This window comes from Felis catus, chromosome B1 (genome assembly GCF_018350175.1).
Source record: "Felis catus isolate Fca126 chromosome B1, F.catus_Fca126_mat1.0, whole genome shotgun sequence".
In the NCBI taxonomy this organism is placed as follows: Eukaryota; Metazoa; Chordata; class Mammalia; order Carnivora; family Felidae; genus Felis; species Felis catus.
Genome location: NC_058371.1, coordinates 163,599,268 through 163,624,771, shown reverse-complemented (window position 1 = coordinate 163,624,771; position 25,504 = coordinate 163,599,268). Strand labels below are relative to the sequence as shown.

The 25,504-nt window shown below is 41.0% G+C and overlaps 1 protein-coding gene across 5 annotated transcripts; it reads right to left on the bottom strand.

Moving 5' to 3' along the window:
- Positions 1-850: 850 nt before the first annotated feature.
- Positions 851-25,413, bottom strand: LRRC66 (leucine rich repeat containing 66). 5 transcript variants are annotated; one of them, XM_045056388.1, is made up of 6 exons: positions 25,130-25,413; positions 23,391-23,449; positions 22,640-23,140; positions 10,498-10,667; positions 4,574-4,766; positions 851-3,358 (listed from the first exon to the last, which is right to left on the bottom strand). In XM_045056388.1, the coding sequence occupies exons 3-6, from the start codon at positions 23,133-23,135 to the stop codon at positions 1,122-1,124; spliced, it is 3,096 nt and encodes a 1,031-aa protein (XP_044912323.1). In that variant the 5' UTR covers positions 23,136-23,140; positions 23,391-23,449; positions 25,130-25,413; the 3' UTR covers positions 851-1,121. The 5 variants fall into 5 exon arrangements, with proteins under 5 accessions (XP_044912323.1, XP_044912324.1, XP_044912321.1 ...); XM_045056389.1 differs by lacking the exon at positions 23,391-23,449; XM_045056386.1 differs by lacking the exon at positions 25,130-25,413 and having other exon boundaries at positions 23,391-23,730.
- Positions 25,414-25,504: the final 91 nt, after the last annotated feature.

Sequence of the window (25,504 nt, the reverse complement as noted above, 5' to 3'; positions counted from 1 at the left end):
GAGTAAGTGGGGACATGGAGAAGTACCAATGGTCACAAAAAGGCCTTAAAATAATCTAGGTGATAGATAGGGATGTGCCTTATTTTGAGGGTAGAGATTACAAACTTAAGAGTCACTGAGGAGCTAGATCCTATAAGACTAGTGGTGATGCCAACAGGTAAATTAAGGGATGGTTAGTTCCTTTCCCCAAACTCATTCACCTCCGATCCTAATCACCCTAAATAAACACTCTAAGTTAAAACAGGGTGCTTTCTATGGAAATACTGGTTTGACATAAACTGCCTCGCCCTATCCAGACTTAAAACGCCACACTTAAACGTCTCCTTGTATAGACATACGCTGCATACACTCCCACTGCATAGAGCTTAGAGGCTACTCAGATCTAGGAAATAAAAGACAGAGAGTCTGAGATAAGTCAGAAATTTTAACTGGCTTTACTGGGTGAATGTCGTGATGCTATTGACCAAGAAAGAGAATGTGGGAGACCATGTTTGTGAAGGAAAATGATGAATTTTAGGTCCCAGGATGATCTATGTGGATTTGGGCCATTGGGGTTGAGAATGTGAGTCTGAAGCTTGGGGCTGGGCCTCATCGTACAGATGCAGGCGCCATCTGTATGGATCTGTTGTGAAACAGCAGGGTCCCAGGAGAGTGGTGTGTAAGAAAAACTGGGAAGAGATCCTTGAGGAATGCTCTTTGAGAGGGCAAGCAGAGGTGGGGAAGGAGTGTCAGAAAGGAAAAGGAGAAAATGCCAGAGAAGTGGAGAATGAACAGAAGACCACAGCTCCTGACAGCCCAGATTGGACAGTCACACTAAGGAAGAGATAGTTGAAGATAATGGCAGAGGATCTTTTCCTTGTACAAAACATATCACGTCTCTTCTTGAAGACTGATTTTTAATTTACTGTTTGGTCTACAAAATGGTCCCTCTTTTAACATAACTTATGGAAAAAAAACCAATTTAGAGTTACTCTGAACCCCCCCCCCCCCAACTTTGTAGTTTCATGATCGACCTCTCAAAAGCTGTGATGTCCTTTGTGCAGAATTTGTTAAAATGGGTTCAGCCGTTCTGTCCGGTGCTTCGGTCTATACTAAAATGTTATTTGAGTTCCGTTTGACTTTCAAATGTCCTGGTCACTGTCGTAGTAGAGCTGGTCCTCACACAGAGAGCCAACTCCCAACAGGTTGTTCTGGGTCTGCATTTGAGTAGAGACGTTACAGTGCTCCTTTTCTGACTGCGACACGTTCTCCTGTGAATACGTACCCCAGTCTCTATCACCAAAGGGCTCCTGTGCTCCTACTGAACTGGTTTCATTTGGAGGCTCTTGTAACAATGGCCCCTGGCTCCTGGAACTGTTTTCAGTATAATCCCTCTCTTCTCTTTCACACTGAAGAGCTGGCTCGTCACCACAGGACTGTAACAATCGAGTTTGGCTTATAACCTTCCTGGAATCATAGGCCTCAAGAGGACATGTCAGCTCCTCATTTGCATCAGTGTCTATCGGGTGGGAATTCATGTTGACCCCTTCAGGATTTTGTGGTGAGGGTCTTAAGTTTTCACCTGTAGTGACCTTGAGAGGAGTATCATTTTGAGCTGTGTTTCTCCCCTGAATGCAAGGTTCGTATTTGTAAATATCTGAGTCTCTTTCATGACAGTCACTCTTATCAGAATCTGAGGGAGCTTCAGGAGAACATGATGGTCTTTGTGGTAAGACATCTACACTGAAAAATTCTAAGTCTCTAAGTGAGCACTGCCACTCTACTGCCTCAGATTGGAGAGCTGTGGCATAATCATAAGTGACCTTGCCTGCGATCTCATCCCTGAGGGGACTATTGCCCGGTGATCCAGGCAAGGTCAATGCATCCTCAACTGTATGAGGGTTAGAGGCACTTTCCAGATGAGTCTCGTATAAACCAGAGTCTGGACCAAAAATGAGAGGTTTTTCAAAGCGATCCTCCTGATTCTCACATTTCCCCAGAATCTTCTGGAAAGTGCTGTAGGCCTCAGGATCCTCTAGTGATGTAACATTGTCCTTCCTCACCCCTGAGTCCTTGTCCTCTGGGGGCCTGCTGGCCCTGTGGCTCTCCTCGCCATGTGCCTCTTCTTCGGTCACATTTCTTTCATCATCTGAACTTGAACTGAGGGTAAATAAAGACCCTTCGTCAGAATCGTAGTTGCTGTCCAGCTCGCACTGAGGGTCACAAGGAGCATGTTTCTGCTCTGGTTCCGTGTTAGCGGGCGTGACATGCAGGTCATGGCCCCATCCCGGAGGAAGGACTGGTGGGGATGGGTTCATGTCTCCTGGGTCACCGAATGTGACCTCACTGGAGCAGGCGGGAAGCCCCTCCTCAGCACTGGCCCTCGTGAGCCTCTGCTGCTGTGTGTCCAGCAGATTCGTGTAAATGCTCACTTGCGTTTCCTCCGAAAACTCCGAAGGTAACCATTCGGTGTCCCCTCTTTTCTCGTTCTCCGCAGTCCTCTGTGCTTTCGTACATGTTTGCATTTTAGAGAGAGAAGCTGTCATTCCTTGTGAGAGTGGTGCGTTGAATTCATCCGAATCACTGTGAATTGATCCAGAGACAGTTAGCAATCTGCCAGCTGCCACAGGGACGCCCACTGAGTGCTCGCTGAGAGAATCTTCCTGGGCCACCGTCGCATAATTTATTTCTCCAAAAACATCTTTCTGGTAGATGTGATCCTGTCCTGCAGGAGTTGGTTCCTTATGATGGGCGTTTGTCTGTCCTCGGAGAGTGGAGCGGGCCTCGTTGTCACTCAGAAGTACGTCATCCTTTCCACTCCCAGGGCCACTGTGGTCCCCGCACAGTCCCCTGCTCTGCCGGCTGCCAGAAAGAATTCCGTCGGGGAGGGCAGCAGCATCAGGGCCTGCAGGGGCCTGCTTCTCACGGAGGGGCAGGTCTGTCCTCAGGCCCTGGGTGTTGCCTGCAGCTTCGATGTCCATACAGAAGCCCTCGTTGGAGTACGCGTTATCCGAACTGGGCCTTTTGTGTCCGCACCTCTGTTGCCACAGTCTGTCCAGGAAAGGCCTGGCAAAAGCTCCTAGGCAGAAAGCCACGAAGAACGTGATGAACACCGCCAGGCACACCGCCAGAGTGAGGTCCTGGGAAGCCTCCTCCTTTACGGGGCTCCTGACCCATCTCGGCAGCCGGCTCCGCTTCTCACTGGGGTGGGTGCCGGCAGGGTCCTTGCTGCCTGGGGTGGAAAAGTGCTGGGATGGTCCCTCCTGGGGCCGCTCGGCTCTGCCTGCTATGAGGCTTTTCATATGATTCATAGTAACGAGAGGAAGGCGGGTCTCCCTGGAAATTCTTTGGGGAGTCCACCGGTAGGCCTCCTCGTTCCCTGCAAGTGGGGTGGGGGAAACGCACAGTGAGTGGACACTGAAGGAGGGCTCTGGTGGCTTCAGAAGCTTGCATGAGTCCCCCTCACGGCCCTATCTAACTACATCTGAAGCGTATAAGCAGCCTTACTGATGGATCGGGCGATTGTCTAATGCCAATAGGATGTCTGTGGCTCCCTGCGCTTGTGCACGTGGTTGTCTGGCTTAGGTCTGCTACTCGTAGGCCCAGGAGGCTGGGTGTTTCTTAGGCTTCTTGCGCGACTGCTGCCCAGGGGAGGAAAGAACTTGCCCAGACTGGAGGGGACAGCTACGTCGCTCCTCCGCATCCTCCCCTGCCACACATTTCCGAGAACGTTCCATCAGGGCCCTGCAAGGCCCGCCCTGGCTCTGCCCACGTGCACCATTATCTTTCCCATGGCTAACGTTAAGACTTCCTTGTGGTCTTCGTGGATTTCTTCTAAACCTGGTAAGCACGGCCTTGCTTGTCCTTTGGTGCAGCCGTGAACAGAACAGAGCCCAGGACTCACTGAAAAACACTTCCCACCCCACAACCAGGAGGGAGGGGTTTGGGATTTTTAGCCAAGATAGTTAATGGCAAAAAAAGGTTTTCAGAATGCTCAACTCTAGTAATGTGGTCTAGCATTTGGGGAAAGTGTCAGGGAACAAATCAAAGTATACTTTTGAAATATGTATGTTTTGTTTATCTATAAGAATATCTTTTCAGAGGGTTAGGAAGTATTTTATTTTATTTTATTTTATTTTATTTTATTTTATTTTATTTTATTTTAATTCCGGTATAGTTAACATACAGTGTTATTTTCAGGGGCAAGCACTTTAAATAATCATGTTTCACATTTTAAAAGTTCGTTCTTTGATCAAATATTTGTTAAGAATTGGGATAAAAATGCGACATTTTGGGGCCTTCTCTTCTGGTGAAATTTCTGTTTTTGACCAAATTTAATTGTTTCTGAGCTATTTAAACTAGGTTTCTTTGACCCTGTGAAGAAAATTATTCATGAAGTGAGAGAAATAGGTAGCAGTGATGATTCTGTGACACAGTGTGTGGCTGACTTAATGCCATAATCAACATTTTTGCTTTAGGGAGACTGTCACCGTTTCAAACAAGACTAAATTTTTCATGGTTTTTTTTTTTTTTTTTTTTTTTTTTTTTCATTTCAGCTGGAACGTTCCAGGAAAAAGAGGTACCACTGACTTACCTACAGACTGGCTGCAAATTATATTCCATATTTTCCTCCAGGATTCAGAAATGAAATTTTGGAAGGCTGCCACACTATGGTCACACTGCCATTGATTATCAGCCAAGTCCACCTCCAGATGGGGAAATTCTAGGGCAATGAGCATCATTGGCAGGATGGTGGTGAGAACATTGTTGCTGAGGTCTACAACCTGCTTGAGAAGGAACAAATTTAGGACAGTCTGTGAATAAAAGACATTTGGAGACAAAATAAACAATACAGATATTGCTTACATTGGTATGGAGGCAATATGAATTTTGCACTGATGTGAGAGAGAATACTGGGTTTAAATTTCTGTTCTGCCCCTAGCAACTCTATCAGCCTCAGCAAACTGTTCACTTTTTAGGAACCTACCCCCTAGGGTTGTTGTAAGGATTAAATGAATGTGAAAGCTTTAACTATTGTGCCTACCTATATTAGATGCCTAATCATTTTCCCTTTCTTCTCTCCTATGATTTGAACTGTTAGATAAAACTTAGACTTCCTGTTGTTATCAAGGTCTAGAATTAGATACCAGGTCTAGAATTTCTAGAAGCACTGTGATCTTGACAGTGACAGAAGATGCTGGATGATGAGTGCATAGAACACAGAACTGTGGTTGACCAGAAGTAGCAGAGAGATCTTTTGCATCAACTATTATCTCAAGGGTAGTAGTACATTTCCCTGCATCCATGGATACCTAGTATACACCAGATGACTAATTTTTCTAGTTTGATCAGAAATGAAGGGGAGAGACACCGGGGTGGCTCAGTCGGTTAAGCGTCTGACTCTTGATTTTGGCTCAGGCCGTGATGTGACAGTTTGTGAGATGGAGCCCCACGTCAGGCTCTACGCTGTGAGCACGGAGCCTGCTTGGGATCCTCTCTCCCAATCTCTCTGCCCCTCCCCTGCTCCCACGTGTTCTCTCTCAAAATAAATAAACATTAAAAAAAAAAAAAGAAAAGAAATGAAGGGGAACCTGGGAAACAAAAAGGATTCGGTGGCTCTAGAAACACAGAGCCAGATCTGCTGAAGTTGGATATGGCCGTGACACGATACAGCAGGAAGAGCAGTTGGGTGTAGCACTAGCTACTATTGGCCGAGTGCTGCTGTGTACCAGGCCTTCCATCAGGCGCTTCACATGCATTATCTCCAATCCTCCCCAAAGCTTCCTCAGAGGAGGAAACTGGGCTAGGTCACACAGTACTTACCACCTAGCCCCTGCTACTAGGTCCTGGTACATGGCAGGTGCTCAGTAAATAATGGAGAAAGGAATGAATGAATGAATGAAATGGCAGAGTTGAGAGCTGATCTAGCCCCACAGCCGTGTGCCTTCCACTCTGGAACACGCTCTCTCAGAGCCTGATCTCCCACTGCACTGGAGTGCAGGGCTGCGTGGGTGGGGGAAGGCAGCGGGAGGCAGAGGTGGGGCTTGAGGAGGGGCAGGTAGTCATTAGAAGAACAGAAAATCATAAAAGAGAAAATGCAAACCTTGCTGGAAGGAAAAAAAAAAAAAAAAAGGAAAGTGGGCCATGGATGAAAGCCAGAGAGACTGAATGTTATCCAGGTCAACTGTTTTCTAAACATCAGGGGAAAAAAACAGCACTGATATCTTGGGCTATATAAATTCCTAAGACCACTACAGGTAGAATCGGAATTCTCCCTGAGCGTAGGTAGTGAGGGCAACCTTTCCAGTGTTGAGTAACCAAGCAGTCTTGACTCCCAAGGGAGGGTTGCCAAAAATAGGAAGTAGGAGACCAGGAGGGGGATAGGGAGAAAATTAAACCACTTTGCTTGGCCCGGCCTGGCCTGGGACCAATAGCTTTCTTCTGTACCCCTCCTCAGCAACAGAGTGAAATCCTCTGATGGTTTCAGCTGGTCACTTTCTTTTTAGTGCATTAGCTACATTTGTGTCACCCTAGCATCTTATTATATTACAAATCATGGGACTGAAAACAAAACTGAAGCAAGGACAGAAAACGAATCAAATGATTCAGGAGGAGTAATTTCTGAGAAAAGATGAAAGCAGAACAGTCCAATTTGGCTAAAGAAAGAAGCCATCCACCAACATCTGAAAGGGGTGTACGTTACAGAAAGATTGGGAGGCACCTAATATAGCTCCACAAATCACTGCATCTAGGAAGAACGGGAAAGATACAGAATGCTAATCTGAAATGTCAGTTTACATAGATCTCATTCTATCTAAACACGATGATGACTGTATGCTTTGAAAAATCTATCTGGCTTCTGGAAAGATGCCCTCACGGGAAAACACATAGCATAGTGCAAGTATTAAATACATCTCCTGAAAAAGAAGAAAACATCTATTTTAATATTCAGCTTTCTGGTACCAAATATATCCATCGAGTTCCAAAACCAGTTTTTAGAGTCCTTGCCAAACATGGAGAAGGGATAATGGAGAAAGAGAAATTGTATGATTCTGGGCAGGTGAAGCAAGAATTACAGAGGATTGAAAACATTCCTGGGGCTGGTTTTTAGTTGGCCTGTAGCATCTGTTGCATGCGAGCTACGGAACACTTATGAAGCACAGCAAAAATGCACAGGAGATAAAAACAGACATAGGGCAATTACATACACAAATACACTTATAATCAGTATCCAGTGTGTTAAACGAGGTTCCCAGGCAACCTGGCAACCTATTTGTGGTGAATTGGGGAGCACTTTCTCATCTGCTCTGATCAATACTGTGGCAAAGATGGTCCCCAGCGATCCTGCCTCCTGGTATTCACACCCTTGAGTGGTCTCCTCCCCTAGAGCGTGGGCAGGGCCTGTAACTTGGTTCTAAGCAACAGAATATGGCAAAAGCAATGTGATGTCACTCCCATAATCACATTATATTAGATTGTAATGTTTTTCTTGCTGGCAGGCTCTGTCCTTCAGGCTCTAAAGCAAGTTGCCATGCTGTGAACTGCTCTATGGAGAGGCCCCCATGGCACGGAACTGAGGGGAGGCTTCGACTGACAGCTGGTAAGGAATTGTTCAACAGCTCACAGGAACTGAGTCTTGTCAACAACCACATGAGCTTGGAAGTGAATTCATCTCCAGCTGGACCTTCAGGTGAGCTTCCAACCCTGGCCAACACCTTGACTGCAGCCTCTTGAAGTAGCCTTAGCAAAGGATAAGGGACCCTGCCTGGCTTCTGGACCCTGCAAGTTATGAGATAATGTGGGGTTTGGGACTGCTAAATTGGTAGTAATTGTTACACAGCAATAGGTAACTAATACACCTGTTCATGATCATCTACTTATTCATTCCTTTGCTCAAGTGTTTTAAAATATGTGTTATGAATTAGACATATGCAAAGCACTAGAAAACAAAATAGATTATGGCGTATGTCCTCACGGAGCGTAAGGATTATGGGGATGTAGGCATTAACAACTAACTATCCCTAAAACTAAATGATGATTTCTGTTGTGATGAATGCAATAAGGAAAAAGCATAGCATATTATAAGTGTATATAAACGGGCAACTAATTCAATCTGGAGGCCCCGGGAAGGCTTCCTTGAGGAAGTGACATTGGAGGGATTCATAAGAGCTCTTCCAAAGGATCAGCAAGTGGGGAGGCCTTAGTGTGAAGATAGAAGGAGTGCAGTGAGCAAGGGGAGAGTGGTTTGCAATGAGGCTGGTGAGGCAGGCGGGGGCCAAGCTCCTGTTGCGAAAGCTTAGGAGGGGTTCTAACAAGAAGTGGCACAAGCAGATTTGTATGTTAAACTAGTGGGATACCGTGGCCACTTTAGAATTTCTATATGTAGTCTACGTTTATAAAGAGCTTGGGGCGCCTGGGTGGCTCAGTCGGCCAAGCATCTGACTCTGGATTTTGGCTCAGGTCGCTATCTCGTGGTTCGTGAGATCAAGCCCCGCGTCAGGCTCTGCACTGACAGTGCGGACCCTGCTTGGGGTTTTCCCTCTCTCTCTCTCAAAATAAATAAATAAACATTAAAAAAAAGAGCTTGCTATATTCCAAATACTGTTCCAAGCACTTTATGTGCATTCAAACATTTAATTCTCACAACATTCTATGAAGAAGGAATGAAGTCATCTCTGTTTTTTCACATGAGAAAACTGAGGCACAGAGACATTGGGTCACTTGCCCAAGATTGTGGGGCTGCAAAGTGGCAGAGCTTCGGTTTCAACTCAGGCAGCTGACCCCAGGGTCCACTCACCTCACCACCGCTTTACTGGTCTCCCTTCAATAGCGGAGGGACTTGGGGGACCCTGGTTGAAAGGGGGCAGTTGGAAATTTGTCTTGCAGCAATACTTGAATAACACTTCTCATAAAATTGGGAAAAACCAGCTATGGTGCTGCTGTCTAATCTGACGGCCACTAACCACCCATGTGGCTTTAGAGCACTGACCTGTGACTAGTTAAATTGGGATATGAGTGTGAATAATATACACCAGGGTTTAACAATGTGAAATAGCTCATTAATAATTTTTATGTTGATTACATAACTTTATATTTGTAAAAAATAATATTTGGGTATACCAGGTTAAAAAATATTTTACCAGGGGCACCTGGTTGGCTCAGTCAGTTGAGCGTCCGGCTTCGGCTCAGGTCATGATCTCGCGGTTTGTGGGTTCGAGCCCCGCGTCGGGCGCTGTGCTGACAGCTCAGAGCCTGGAGCCCATTTTGGATTTTGTGTCTCCCTCTCCCTGCCCCTCCCCCACTCGCGCTCTGTCTCTCTCTCAAAAAGAAATAAACATTAAAAAAAATTTTTTTAAATAATAAAAATATGTATTACTAAATGAAATTCACCTACTTATTTTTACTTTCTGAATCTAGTGACTAGAGCCTCTAAAACTGCATACCTGGCTCACAATGGTTTTTCTCGAACAATGCTGGCCTACATGAAGAGTGAGGGTGTGTGACAGAGGATACGGGGCACTAAGTCTCTTCCTGAGACATCGCTAGATGTCACACCGGAGGCTCCTCGGCCTCTCTAAAGGGAGTACTGTGGGAGGATTTTACAATATCCCCCAGAGAAGAGGGAGGTGGAGGACAGTGCTTGGGGAAGGGACGGAAGCTGCCGAGCCCAGAGCAGGGCTTTGGGATGCTTCCCCCTCCCAGATGTCAGTTCTTCAGTGAGATTCATTGAAAAGTGCCTGAGAGACAGGTGTCCTGGCTCCAAAATGTGACGTAGAGACCCCAGGATGGATGGGTCTGACGTTCAGAACAGTATGTGGCATGTGGTAATGTACAAGCATGAGCTGTTGTTACTATCATTTTTATATTTAGTGCCCAGTTTGGGTTTGGAAGCAACAGTGTCACAGGCCTTCAGGGCCCCATGTCATCCTGGGTTGCTGACATCTCAGCATTGACCAGCATGGCTCAGGGGAACCTCCCCAAGTGTTCCAGATTGCACAAGACCCCAGTGACCTTTGACCCACCTTGCAGCTCAGGGAGAGGGCCTCGATTATAACTCCGATTTAATTTCTTGCCAGCTGGTAAGTGGTAAGTTGGAGCTGGGTTTAGTTTGATTTAGAAAAATAATGTGCCAAATATTGGTGCTGGGTAATATGTTTGAATAACACTCATGTCCATGACTGAGGCATTTGATTTTTAAAAAAAATTTTTTTAAATTATTTTTTAATCTTTATTTTTGAGAGAGAGAGACAGAGAGCAGAGGAGGAACAAAGAGAGGGAGATGCAGAATCCGAAAGAGGCTCCTGGCTCCGAGCTGTCAGCTCAGAGCCCAACATGGGGCTCGAACCCACAAACCATGAGATCATGATCTGAGCCAAAGTCGGATGCTTAAACAGACTTATCCTTTTTGACTAACAGCCAGTACTCCTAGGCACAGGGAATATTTCAATAGAAATATTCTTCTAATGTAATTGCCCATATGGCTACATAATGGAAATACTCTAAAAGTCAGTTTATAACCTGTAACTTCTTGAGGTCCTTGAAGGCTCCTGGATGAATTCTGAATATTTTGTTGCCCTTTAAGTTGAGGTTCTCCAGCCGTAGGCAGTTATGAAAGTCAGACAAACCTATCTGTGATATCCCATTGAACGACAGGTCCAAACTCTGTAATGACTTCAGTTTCCACAGTCCTGTTAAAAATAAAAAGCAAATTAAAATATAAATGGGTGATATTTACTGTCGCATTGTTTATCATGGTGAAAAAGTGGAGTCGCTCTACGTGGTTCTCAGTGGAGAGGTGGCTGGACAAAGCACGGTACAGCTGTACCCCAACATACTGTTCTGTCTGAAAGAGAAGGGGGGGACCGAGGGAGAGGGAGGGGAAAGGTCAAGTTGCAGAACAGCAGAGAGTAGGATTCCAACGTTCTTGGGGAAAAAGCCACATGCAAACCAGATACATATGTTCTGAGCAAGCAGAGAAAAAGCCTGGGAAGGAGATGAACCAAACGATCAGTACTAGGAACACTCCAGAGGTATTGTTGATACTATGATCATTACTAGGCATTCATGTATGTTTCATAGGTAGTAAGTTGTAGCTAGATTTTGTTTTCTGACAAAATAATCTAACTGGGTTTTGGTCTCTGTCTTTGTATTTCACTTGACTCCAGAGAGTAACCAGGAGGCCCATTTGGCCCAGAAAATAAAGGCAGAGAAGGAGGTGCCTGTCCTCGCAGACTTCCAAATTTGATTACTCGTCTGAGTCTCATAAGGCAGCCCTGCATTTTTACGTTTCCTTCCACTCTGTTCTCACATGTACTTTGAGTCTTTAACCAACTACTACCTAATAGAGCAGGCTGGTTCGATTCCAGAAGGGTTTGTTCCTCTGTACTGTCTGCAAGGACCTCGTAATCAGACTGACCATGCAGAGAGAGGATGACCTACTTCAAATAGCTGTCCATCCATGTTATCGTATGTTCACATCAGCCGTACAGGTGAAATAAGAGATCAGGAGGACAGCTCAATCAAAACATTAAGAGCAAGGCACATAGTGCTGAGGACAAATAGAGCATAGAGCCCTTGTGTCTGACTGAGTGATAAGACATACAAGAAAAAGTTACCAGTTATACAGGCAGCTACATCCTCACCATCCTACTATAAAACTAACTGTTATTTGTCTGTCAGCCTCTCCATTAGGTGACCAGTCCCTTCAGGGCAGAATTCACATCTTTGTGAACTCCTGCCATGCCTGGAATATAATATGTATTCAATAAGCCAGAGGTTACGGTGTTTGACCTTCTCAGAGATTTAAAAATTATTGAACTAACAATAAAGATGCAATCAAAAATTTGCATTTCTAGCTTCTCTTGAAAAAGCTGAAGTTCCAACCGGCACAAGACAGTGTTTGGTAAGAGCCAAATGAGGGCTGCCTGCTTTAGATGGGGCAGACACTTACAGAAGATGATTTCTTTGTACTCACGCCTCTATTAAAACCGGGAAAACAAAGGACAGGCCAAGAAGCTGCCTGTTTAAAAAAAAAAAAAACAAATGGGAGAGAACCAAGGCTGATATTCAGCTGGCAGATGCTAGTAAGAAGTGCTTCCATATTGGCTTGTAAATAATGATTGCGGAGCTCTCCTGTGATGCCACATGACCCTAGGCACCTCAGTGAGTCCCCTCCCCCGCAATGTCCACCCCCCACCAAAGCAGGACTCTGCTCCATCACGATGGCCAGGAGGCATGCAACTGGAAAGCCCAGGCTACAGTCCAGTTGTTAAGTATTTTGAATATAACCCCTGGAAAAAAATATGTTTCTTCGTGGAGTGAAGAATATTCCTACACATTTTCATTTACAAACATATGGGTCTGCGAGAAAAAAAAATGCAGCGTAAGACACCAATATGAAAGCAACTATAGTTTCCTTAACATTGTCATGACACTTACCTGGCCTATATATTGATGTGAGCCCATAGTTCCCTATAGTAACTCACTGCTTAACTGAATTGAGTTCAGTTCAGTGGAGTTCAGTGGAGGGAAGACATCATTGTAAAACTCCGATGTAATTGTACACTCTCTTTATGCCCTAAGCATGTCACAAACATGTCCTTTTGAGCCTCATAAAGCCCTGGGAGCTGTTACCATCTTGTAAATGACAAAACCTAGGCGCAGTGAAGTTAGGAACTTGCCCAATGTCATAGTAGGTGGAGCTGTGGAGCTCGGATTGAAACTCAGATCTCGTAACCATTACTGTTTAACCATGGACACTTCATAAGAAAAAAAAAAAAAAAGACACGGGCAGGCCCATGTTTAAAGAATAAATAGTATAACATATGTAGTGGCAAAATGAATGGCAATACTAGCACAAAGATCAGGGGAAATTAAATGGAAGAATACTGTTGTAAGTTTCTTGTGTTATAAGGAAGTGGTATAATACCACATAAAAACAGACTGTGATGTTAGGATGTATATCAAAACCCCCAAAGTAACCCCTAAAACAGCACAGCAACAGCAAAGAATTATGGCTAGAAAGGAGATAAAGAGGATTAATTTCAAAAATACACCATTAATGCAAAATAGGCAAAGGGAAAAGGGGGAACTAAGAATAGAAGGAACAAATGGAAAAAAAACATCAATATGATAGATATAAATAATAGTCTAAAAACACCAATTAAAAGGCGGAGATACTCCGTTTGTATAAAAACAAGGGTCAACTGTATAATTCTTACAAGAAACCCACTTTAACTATGAAAACACGAATAGGATACATGTTAAAGGATGGAAAAAATAGTCTTTCCTGCAAATGGCGCTGGAATAATTGCATATCCTTAAAACTTCTATATGCTATTCATACTATGTACAAAAATTAACCCAGACTATTTTAAAACTATCATAAACCTAGCTGTGAAACCTATATTTAAACCTACATGTAAATAGATCATAAACTTAAAATGTAAAAAAGTAAAGTTATAAAACTTCTAGAAGAAAATATAGGGGAAATATCTTTGTGACTTTGGATTAGGCAAAGATATCTTAGATATGACACCAAAACACAATTTATATGCTAACAGATGAACTGTACTTCCCCCAAATTAAAAATTCTGCTCTTTGAAAGACATTGTTAAAATAATAAATACTCAAGCCACAGACTGGGAGAAAATATTTGCAAATCACGTATCTGTGAAAAGTCTTATATCCAGTATACATAAAGAACACTGAAAGCTTAATAGTTACAAAAAATTTAGATATTGGCCAAAGATTTCTAGACATCATCAAAGATCTACAGATGACAAGCGTACAGAAGGATATCTAATGCCATTGGTCATTAGGGAAATCCAAATTAAAACCACAATGATACACCACTATACATCAATTAGTATGGCTGAAATTAAAAAGATTGACCATACTTGGTGTGGGTAAGGATGTAGGAAAACTGAAATTCTTACATAATGCTAGTGGGAATTTAAAATGACACTGTGACTTCACACAACACTGGCAATTTCTTCAAAAGTTAAACATCTACTTAACATACAACTCAGCCATTCTATGCCTAGGTTATTTTCCCAAGAGAAATGAAAGCATATATTGGCCACAAAGACTTTGTTTCGTTATTCTTTTAACGTCAATAGAAACAGTAGGGATGATCCCTCTTTTATCTCTGAGACTGACCATTTGTGTCTTATTTTTTTTCTTGGTTAGCTTGGCTAGAGGATTATCAATTTTATTTATCTTTTCAAAGAAACACATTTTGGTTTTGTGGATTTTAACTGTTTTAAATTTCATTGATTTCTGCTGCAATTTCTATTATTTCTTTTCTTCTGCTTGCTTTAGGTTTACACTGATCTCATTTCTTTAATTTCCCTAGGTGGAAAGTTACATTATTGATTTTAGACTTTTCTTCCAATGGGTGGTTTTAATGCTATAAATTTTCCTCTAGCCACTGCTTTTGCCACATCCCACATATTTTGATAAGCGCATTTTCATTTCACTTAGCTTAAAATATTTTCAAATCCTTCTTGAGACTTCTTCTGTGATACATGTCTTATCTAGAAACGTGTTGTTTAGTTTCCAGAGATTTGAGGGTTTTGCAGCTTTCTGTTACTGATTTCCAGTTTAATTCCATTGTAATCTGAGAGTATACTTTGCAAAGTATACACATACACAAACACACTCTATATAGAGTAACACTACACACACACACACACACACACACACACACACACACACACACAATGGACTATTATTCAGACATCAAAAAGAATGAAATCTTGCCATTTTCAATGACATGGATGGAACTAGTGTATTATGCTAAGCAAAATAAGTCAGTCAGAGAAAGACAAATACCATATGATTTCACTTACATATGGAGTTTAGGAAGCATGATTTCTGTTTATTCAAGTTTGTTACGATGGGTTTTATGGACCAGAATATGGTCTGTCTTGGTAAATGTTTCGTAGAAGCTTGAAAAAAATGTGTATTCTACTGTTGTCGGAGGGAGTATTGTATACATGTCAATTAGATCAAGTTGATTGGTGGTGATATTCAAGTCAACTGCATCCTTATTGATTACTTGCCTGCTTAATCTATCAATTGACAGATGAGTGTTGGAAGTCTCCAGCTACAGCAGATTTGTCTATTTTTCTTTTCAGTTGTCAGTTTTTTCCTCACATATTTGATTCTCTGTTAGGTGCATTCATGTTTAAAGTTATTATGTCTTCTTCAAGAATTGGCCCCTTTATCCCCTTTATGTAGTGCTTGATCCCTGATAATTTTCCTTATGCTCAAGTCTCCTTTGTCTAAAATTAATGTACCTCCTCTACTTTTCTTTTGACTAGTGTTTATCTAATGCTTTATCTTTCTCCAACCCTTTAGTCAGCATCTTTATTTATAATAGCTAACAAAGATAGCCTAAGTGTCCACTGACGGGTAAACGCATATCCACACAATGGAATTCTGTCACTGAAAAGGAAAGAACTTTTAATACATACAACACCATGGATGAATCTCAAAATAATTATGCTGAATGCAAGAAGCTATACCCAAAATAAAAGTACATGTCATAGGATTGCATTAATATAAAATTCTAGAAAATGTAAACAAATCTATAGTGTGAGAAAGGGGATCAGTGGCTACTTGGGCAGAGGAGAGAGGATGGGTAGGAAAGATAGATTACGAAGAGACACGAGGAAACTTTTGGGTGTGATGGATAATTCCTTATCTTGATAGTGGTGATGGTCTCGCAGATCAGGGTGGTTCAGAAAGTCAGAGGACGGATCAAAAGAGTGCTCAGAACACGGAGAAGCAGGAGGCTCCAACAATGTCTAGACTTACAGAAGCCTGAGCAGTGGGGACAAGATTGTTGATGAGTGCTCTGAACTTCATATAAACTCTGAACTTTTGCAGAAAGAGAAGGGAAATCACTTCAGTTACCCATTGTGCCTCAAATCACAGAAGTGACCATCATAGCAAAGACTGGGATGGGAAACAGAATTAGAGCCTCAAGGTGATCAAAAGGCACTAGAGGGGTACTGCCATTTCTGAGCACCTATTGTGTCCCAGGGACTGAGAAATGTTTTACATACACCATCACTCTGTGTGTTCAAGTATTTACAAACACCATCTCTAACCCTCGCATCCTCCCTGTATATGCCATTATCTTCAGTTAAAAATAAGAACCGGGCAGTTTTTCATAGCTTAAGTGACTTGTTTAAGGTCAATTAACAGAAGTCTAATACTTCTGTTAATTAATACAAGAAGTATAGAAGCATAGAAGAGTATAAGAGTAAATAAGAAGGGTGGGACCAGAACATCCTAAGCATAATGGGGGGGGGTGGGGATTTTGAAGGCAGAGAGTTACGAGGATACCCCCTTATTTGATTCCCTTCATAATATCAAGCTAAGATCCCCAAGAGGAAGGAAAACTTCTGTAGATGGGAATTAAGACTGTTGAGTTCAGTTATGCCTCCTACGTGAAGAATTTCTACCTACTTCCAATTTTAGAGAATTAAGGTTTAATTTTATGGAAAGAACTAGTGTGGGTCCTATAAATGACTTTGTTTGTTTAGGGTCTCCCAAGACAGAGTTGGGAAATTTGAGTAAACTCCAAGATACTTGGCTGTGAAATTATGGAAAGAGCCTAAAATGTCCATCAACTGATGAATGGATAAAGGTGTGGCTTACATATACAATGAAATACTACTTGGCAATGAGAAAGAATGAAATCATGCCATTTGCAGCAACACGGATGGAACTGGAGGGTATTATGCTGAGTGAAATAAGTCAGTCAGCAAAAGATAGATATCATATGTTTTCACTCATATGTGGATCTTGAGAAACTTGACAAAAGACCATGGGGGAAGGGAAGGGGGAAAATAGTTACAAACAGAGAGGGAGGCAAACCATAAGAGACTCTTAAATACAGAGAGCAAACTGAGGGTTGATGGGGGGTGGGGAAGAGGGGAAAGTAGGTGATGGGCATTGAGGAGGGCATTTGTTGGGATGAGCACTAGGTGTTGTATGTAAGCCAATTTGACAATAAATTATATTAAAAAAATAAGATAATTGTCTGTGTTTCTTGATGGGGGAAAATACGTTCTTTTAAAAATTTAGCATGTGAATCAATGTTGAGGGGATGCTCAGGTGAATGAAAGAGGCTGAGAAGTACATTCATGGCTGGGGCTTGGACATCAGAGGGTAGATTCCATGTTTCAGGAGGCTAGAGTCAAACACTGGGAAGAAAATATGGAGGCACTTTTGTGGGGATGGAATTATTGAACTGCTTTCTGATGATCACATAAGCCATGGGAGCCAGGAATCTGATTAGCCTTTGCATTTAAGAAGCCAGAGGTGTTTTATTATTTCCAAGAAATTATTTCAGTGTCTATTAGAAGCAAGGCCACAGAAGGTATGCCCAGACATTAAATTGCCTTAGAAACATTCCTTTGGACTATCAACTTCTTAAATGTTCTCCTAAGAGTGATAACTTGATAATGTAAAACAATGATATTCAGGGGTTATTGCTTCGAGTTCAAAGAGTATTAAGAATTGGAAGAGTCTGGAATGGTCCTAGACAGGTATTGATTTATAAGGTCAGCCCTCAATGTGGTCTATTTTATATACATGAGCCAAAGACCTTGCCCTCTTAGCTTAATGAGATACATTTCATTTTGTTATTTTAGAACCCGACTTGGTTTTGAGAATACAGCTTGTTGGTATTTCCATAATCCAATAACAATCAGCAGGCAATATTCAATTCCCTAAAAATTAAAAGAGTACTAGGGTTGCTTGGGTGGCTCAGTAGGTTAAGCATCTGACTTCAGCTCAGGTTATAATCTCACGATTCATGAGTTCGAGCCCCTTGTCAGGATCTGTGCTGACAGCTCAGAGTCTGGAGCCTGCTTCAGATTCTGTGTCTTCCTCTCTCTCTGCCCTTCTCCCAGTCAGGCTCTCTCTGTCTCTCAAAACTAAACAAACATTTAAAAAAATTTAAAAGAACACAACATACTTTTGTTTTTACCAAACAAATTTTTAGTGTGTTAATGTCAGGCTGTCAAATCTGGTCTGTCGACCTAATTGGAATCCCAGTAAGATGTTGGCCCTTAGACATTTCCAGGCACTCCAGTCACGTGATGAAGGTGGGATAGTATAACTGGAGATTGATTCCACTGTTGTAAATGTTTTAAAACTGATTTTTCTGTTATTAATGCTGTATTCCAAAAATATAGGAGGAAGGTGGCATCATTAGTAAGGTTAAAGTCACGGCTAGCTACTGTTTTGTAAATTGCATTGGCTGGCACCTCCTCTGGGTGTTTTTCCCAACATGAAGCTTGTGGGTGACGTCACATGTGATTCTGAAGATAGGCGATCAGTTGACACTGAGTTAGTCAGTGTCCAAAGGTGGGCTTTCCTGAAAGCAACTTTTCATTGGTTCTATAAACTGTCACCATTTTAAGTCGTGAGGCATGATTTATAAAAGTATGCATGTGTTACAGGCCAGTTGCTTGATTGCTACTTTCTGAGAACCTCTAATTTATTATTATTTTAGATGAGTGCAAGCACTTATATAAATAGTTAAACACAAATGATTCTCTGCTTGTGAATTATAGTGGGCTAGGGGTTCCATCTACTACAATAGTTATTTAACATTTCAAAAGATAGCTTGAGATTTAGACAAAACGGAATTTATAATTACAATTTGTTTCTAAATAGACTGCTATTCTCAACTTGTGCCAAGGGAGTAAAAATAACTAATATTTGCAAAGCACTTTACAAGTATACAAAGTACTTTTCACACACTTTAATAGCTACCATTTATTATGCCAAATACCATGTTAAGTTAGGTTCTGGAAATACATTTTTTCCTTTAATAATCCTCACAACAATTCTATGAGTAAATTACATTATCCAGATGTTACCTTTATTTAAAAAAAAATTTTTTTTTTCCAACGTTTATTTATTTTTGGGACAGAGAGAGACAGAGCATGAACGGGGGAGGGGCAGAGAGAGAGGGAGACACAGAATCGGAAACAGGCTCCAGGCTCTGAGCCATCAGCCCAGAGCCTGACGTGGGGCTCGAACTCCCGGACCGCGAGATTGGGACCTGGCTGAAGTCGGACGCTTTAACTGCGCCACCCAGGTGCCCCCAGATGTTACCTTTAAAAAAAGTTTTTTTTTTTTAACATAGGGCTCAAACTTACAACCCCAGGATCAAGAGCAGCATGCTCTACTGAGTCAGCCAGGCACCCCCAAATGTTACCTTTACACAGGGTTAAACAAAGGAATAGAAAAAAGGAGGTCAGAAATCGAATGGTACTCTAGGAAGCACCTCTCATTTACCAGCTTTTTCTCCCCAAGATAGGATTTCAAAATCAGAGTCAGTAAACCACAGTTACAGAATCCCAGAACAGCAAAAGGATGTTACAGGGGACTCAACTGAAATGTATGATGCTTATGGGAAAATAATTCAAATCACACAACGCTATGGATAAAAGAACTCTGAATTATATCCAATTAGATTCAGGGCTCACATTGGTCTTCCATCATCTATTGGTTTCATTAATCTCTCTATGGTTGCATTTGCTAGACTTCTAATAGAAACTCAGATACAGGATTTGCTCATTTCACATTTTTCCCTCCTTTGCAAGTTTAATATTTTTCCTGGTATTTTGGGAGGCAGAAATTGAACTTGGAAAACGAAGATGGGGCTGTATGTGCATCTTATAGGGGTGTTAAGTCCTAAATGGAATTGTATTCCCTCCAACCTCTAATTAGCTCTGGGGAATTTGTCTGCCTTAAGGAGATATGTTCAGTGGTGGGGTAATATTTTGAGATATTAATCTTCTATCTCTATTTCTCTCTTTCCATTTCTCCTCATTCAAGCAGAAGGTAGGTTCTGACCCCAAGGAGTCACAGTGGGGGGCAGAAAGCAGAGGAGTCTACAAGTCTTTCTGGTTTTTATTTTCTAGAGGCCTAAACCTTTAGAGGAAAAGAATTTCTAGATCTAGATAGAGGTTGTTGAGTGTGTGTGTGTTTTTAAGTCTATTTATTTATTTATTTTGAGAGAGAGAGAGAGAGAGAGAGAGAGAGAGAGAGAGAGAGCAGGGGAGGGGCAGAGAGAGGGACAGAGAATCCCAAGCATGCTCCATGCTGTCAGTGCAGAGCCTGATGCATGGCTTGAACTCACAAACTGTGAGGTCATGACCTGAACTGAAATCAAGAGTTGGACGTTCAACTGACTGAGCCACCCAGGTGCCCCTAGACAGAGGGTTTAAAAAAAATAAAAAGTGGGAAGAATCTTCTCCAAACTGAAAAATTTTAAAGTAATGTTCTCTGCCTGACAGGAGTAAGGGATACACACAAACACACACACACATATACACTCATGTACACACACACACATATGCACAAACACACACACAGATACTTTGATGCCTTGTCTGAGTAGAAGATTCTAGATAGAGCTGTGGTACAAATTTGGAGAAAGGCAGAGAAAAGCCCATGAAAGACTGATGTCAAGTGCAAGTATCTCTATATCCCACCCTCAACTGAATGGGGGCTCAGAATCAGAAATTATGTTGACTTATAGACAATAGAAGGTTAGTACAATTGAATTTGTGGGGTTGAAATTCACATATACCATACTAGTTAAAAAATATGCTATATCATATGGATATGTGTAGCTATAATGATAATCATCAGAGAGTTATAGCAAGCAAAATGGAAATAGTCTAAATATTGTTTGATCAATCCAATTATAACATATGTACATATAAAAGCTATTCAGTTATTTAAACTATTATTTTTGAGATTCCTTAATTATATAAAGATGTTCAAAATATACTGTGATATCAAAATATGAATTATGAAATATTATGCAAAGTATGATCCAACTTTGAAAGCAAAATATCTACATACACATAAAGAAAAACCTTAATATATACAGTTGGCCCTTGAACTATACAGGATTTAGGGGTGTCGACCCCCAGCACAGTAAAAAGTTTATATATAACTTTGACTCCCCCCAAACTACTAAAAGCCTGTCATTGACTGGAAGCCTTACCCATAAAAGAAAGTCAAATAGGGGTGCCTGGGTGGCTCGTCGGTTAAGCATCAGACTTCAGCTCAGGTCATGATCTCACAGTTCGTGGGTTCAAGCACCGCATCGGGCTCTGTGCTGACAGCTCGGAGCCTGGAGCCTGCTTCGGATTCTGTGTTTCCCTCTCTCTCTGCCCCTCCCCACTCACACTCTGTCTCTCTCTTGGTCTCAAAAATAAATAAAACATTAAAAAAATTTTTTTTAAAGTCAAATAATATTTTGTATGTTATATGTATTATATACTATATTCCTACAATAAAGTAATATTGAGAAAAGAAAACGTTATTAAGAAAGCCATAAAAAAGAAAAGATATACAGTACTCTACTGTATTTATATATTTAAAAAATCCATGTATAGGTGGGCCTGCATACTTCAAACTGCATTGTTCAAGGATCAACTGTGTTACACGAGGGTCTTCAGTTTAAAAAATTTTTAATTCCTAATGCTCTACAAATAATAGGTTTTTTAAAAATAATAATACAAAAATTATAAAATAAGGTGCAATTAGTTTATACTATACACTGAAAATCCTGCAAATTGCTTTTATGGAAAAGCTTAGGGAAAGGAGACTCCTCCCCCTTCTTACACAATTCTGTTGATATGGTGCCTGGGATAATCATTCCTTCACTTGCCAGGCTATTATTTTCAAAATGATGCTTAAAACAGACCAGAAGCTGGAGAAAGAGCATATCAATGAAAATATGAAAGAACTGAAAATAAGAAAAATTAAATATGCATAATTTGGGATGGAGGAAAAAAATGACAATATCCTTACATTTTCTTTTTTAGTATAGTGTCTCATATAAAGTAAGTACTTAGCAAACAGTGACCAAGCCTAAAAACAAACAAGGAAAGGAAATTGTTTTAGCACTCTTGAATATAAAAAATGGCAAAGGAAGCTAGGGATTATGAATCTGACACATTTTCTTATTAAAACATTGGTGATTCCTTAAAGAGCTCCAACGTGTAGACTACTGAATGTCAGAATGGATGAAAATTTATTATAACAGCAGGATATGTGGAGTATCCTGTTAGAAACCAGGATGAAGAATTCTGATTTTGATCTGAATCAGAAAGTTTACATATTGATTATATAACATTAGCATATTTCTAGTCTACATTTGGAGGGCAACTAGACAAGCAGAAAATGTATTCTAAGAAAAGAAAAATTATAAATATGGCAACATACTTAATTTGAATTGTGCTAAATATTGAAAGTATATGAACTAGTTATTCCTTAGTGCTTTTCTATATTAAGTAACATGTATATGATAAAGTAATTTAAAAACCTGATTATTTAGCACTTAAATAGTTCCTAGTATCTCTCGACAAATCTACATCACATTACTTTAAGTTATAATAATGGGAGATTAAATTGCATTGACTATGAATTCCACACATTATAACTTGAAATTCCACTAAGGAACTCATTTATTTGTTCTGATAAAATTGGTTTACTTTCAGCTATTTCCTCAAATCTGAAAACCACCATGGAATTCCAATGGGCGTAAAACATGAACTCTCCACATACTCATTGTTTCTTGGGCTAGTCCATCTTTTAAAATTGTACTTACCCTTGGGAATGTCACGGAGTTTGTTTCTTCGAAGAATTAACAGCTGTAGAAATGCAAGCCCACGTCTCAAGCTGCGTCTGCGGCGTTTCTGCCATGGTGACTTAGGACTGGGTAGATCCAACCAGATGGAGCAGAGGGAACTGTTGCTGAGGTTTAGTATTTCCAAAGCATGGAAGTGTGCAAGGGGGCTTAAGGTTATTTTTGAAAAGAGATTGTTACTGAGGTCCAGATGTTTTATATTGCAGTCTCCTTTTTTCATGGGGGACTGTAAGAGAGCCCTAAAGAAATGGGCACTTGTATCCACTGTGGCTGCTGTCTGTGGTCTGTCCACAGGTGTATCATGCACTCCAGTAAAAGAACAATTTGTCAGAATATATCCCTTCCGTTGGCACTCAGAATTGAATGAAATACTGCTTTTCCTTGATGGGTTTGTCATTGTTCCAGTAAAATAAAGACCCATTAGCATTGTTATGGCTCTGAAATGCAGGTTTTTCATAATGCCTAGAGAAAGGAAAATGAATTGACTTATTCAAATTAACGTATGTAAAAATTAATTCAATTTTCAATTTAAGATTTAGGAAAATTGTCTTGCCTTGATTGCCAATTTAAGTGAAGGATTTCTTAGAAATTGGGGCATTAAAAAGACAGCTAAAAACATGTTATAGTTATAGTCTACAATTACATTTATGTGACATTTTAAAGTAAGAACTCCCCTGATTTTTCAGAAAATACATATTCACTTGGGCCTCACCTCTGTGTCTGCTTTTCCAGGAACATTCAGCCTGCGGTTTTCTTCGGAGTGAGGGAAACCTACCAAGATTAAAGACTTCTGTTTTCTTGCTGGTCATCAGTACTGAGCAAAGTCTATTATGCTTATCTACAACCTGTAATCAGCTATGTGGTTTATTATGTGAGTAACAAGCCATCCGGTTACACTAAACTGTGAACTGTATGGATGGAAAGTTCAACTCACAAAGGAGACTCTTGATTTTTTATTTTTTTGATATGAAATTTATTGTCAAGCTGGTGTCCATACAACACCCAGTGTTCATCCCAACAGGTGCCTTCCTCAATACCCATCACCCACTTTCCCCTCCCTCCCACCTATCAACCCTCAGTTTATTCCCAGTTTTTAAGAGTCTCTTATGGTTTGCCTCCCTCCCTCTCTTTTTCCCCCCTTCCCCTCCCCATGGTCTTCTGTTAAGTTTCTCGGGATCCACATAGACTCTTGATTTTTTAGCATTAAATTTTTTATAACTTTTCAAATTCTTTTGAAATTATTTAGATGCAACATAAACAAAATGGGTTATAAAAAGGATGTTCTGCATCAGAACCACGAAGATGTAATAAGATATAGAAACATAAGTATCTTCTTCACCAAAGATTGAGAAGAAACTAAAAATTTCAAAATAAGCCTCTACAAATTACAATGGCCAAATGTATGCACAAAAATATTTGAAAGAAAATGGGATAGTAAACTCCTCAAAAGGCTGTATGCTCCCAGAAGGGCCATGTTTCTTTCTCTCTCTCTCCCTCTCTCAATTCACAAAAGAAACTCTTGCTTGATTTTTTTAAGGACTAGAAGAACTACATATATAAATCTCTCCCCGTTGTCCCCCAAGTTTTATATTTTCAATAGTCTGTCATCTGTCACTATGTTGTTTGGATGAGTAAGTGCATGGAGTGAAATTTAACACGTAACTTTTAAACTTTAGTTTTATACAAGGTCAATTCTCCTACTTTTGAAGGGCACCTATATCCAGGTACACATGGCCACAAAGCGTAAAGGTGCCCTACAGCATGGAGGAGTGATTTATTTTTATAACGTGCCTCTCAGACAATACCAGAACTTGAATTAATCTGTACAGCCAGAAAGATATTTGTTTCTGTATTCAAAGCTGCAGTCATTGTAGTAAGTACAATTGTATACCAAGTTAATGTAACAATATGAACAATCAAAAAATTTAGTCATTATTCACAGGCACATTACTTGAGAAACATGTGATTGTAAAATACTTACGGGGGCGTAAGTTAGATTTTCATTGACCTGGTTCTTTCAAAGTTGAAGAGATTTATATACTAATAGATTTGAATTCAAAAAAAGCTAGATAAGGATAATTTTAGGTCTTAAAGTGAAAGATGCTAATTTGTAAAGAAAAATTATATATACTACATACAAACTTCTATGTATTAGGTAAGGAACCACAGTGAACTCCAGAAAAACTTTCCGACGAAACTGAACACAATTAGGTAAAATGTCAGTCTTTAAATGGACACATTCAAGGCTAAGTATGAGGAAGCAGTTAGAGATACTGGGTGTGTGTGTCAGAGGGTGAGAGAGGGAGAAGACAATAGAAGAAACAAAGTACAACAGAAACCAAAGAGGCAATTCTTAAAGAAGTAAAAACAATTAGAAGACAAAAGCAGAAGGTAGCTGTAGGAGGAAGGTGTAGGAGGAAGGCAACAACGGTAACAGTTTCTAAGGCATACCTTGTGGTTCTTAGGTAGTGTGCCAACAGTCTTCTATCTGGATCTAGCCAGGCGGGGATTTAGACCTGAGCCTTTGAGGCTCCACCCATCTGCCTTTGGAGCCTGTCTGCCCACCCCGTGGCAAACCTTCGCCCTTTCATCCTTCAGGCTCTGGCCTCTTGCCACAGTGACAGGACACATATTCCCCTGGAACACTGAGGGAGGAGCCACTCGAGAGACATTCTGCAATGCACAGAGGGTAGGACTGTCCAGACAGGAACTGGACAGCTTCGAACTGTAAGCTCCGGGATTCCAGAGAGATTATACAAATACCAATGTATTTAAGTATTATCAAGCTATAATTAAATCCATCATGTTTGAACGATTAAGTAGGAA

What these genes read in the sequence shown, in the direction of transcription:
- LRRC66 (XM_045056386.1), bottom strand. Translation starts at nt 23,487, where the DNA reads ATGACCAGCAAGAAAACAGAAGTCTTTAATCTTGGTAGGTTTCCCTCA. An exon ending in CTGGAAAAGCAGACACAGAG is followed by an intron (nt 23,141 to 23,390) that starts GTGAGGCCCAAG and finishes TCCTTTCTCTAG; the next exon opens with GCATTATGAAAAACCTGCAT. An exon ending in AGGACCTCAAGAAGTTACAG is followed by an intron (nt 4,767 to 10,497) that starts GTTATAAACTGA and finishes TTCCTTCTCAAG; the next exon opens with CAGGTTGTAGACCTCAGCAA.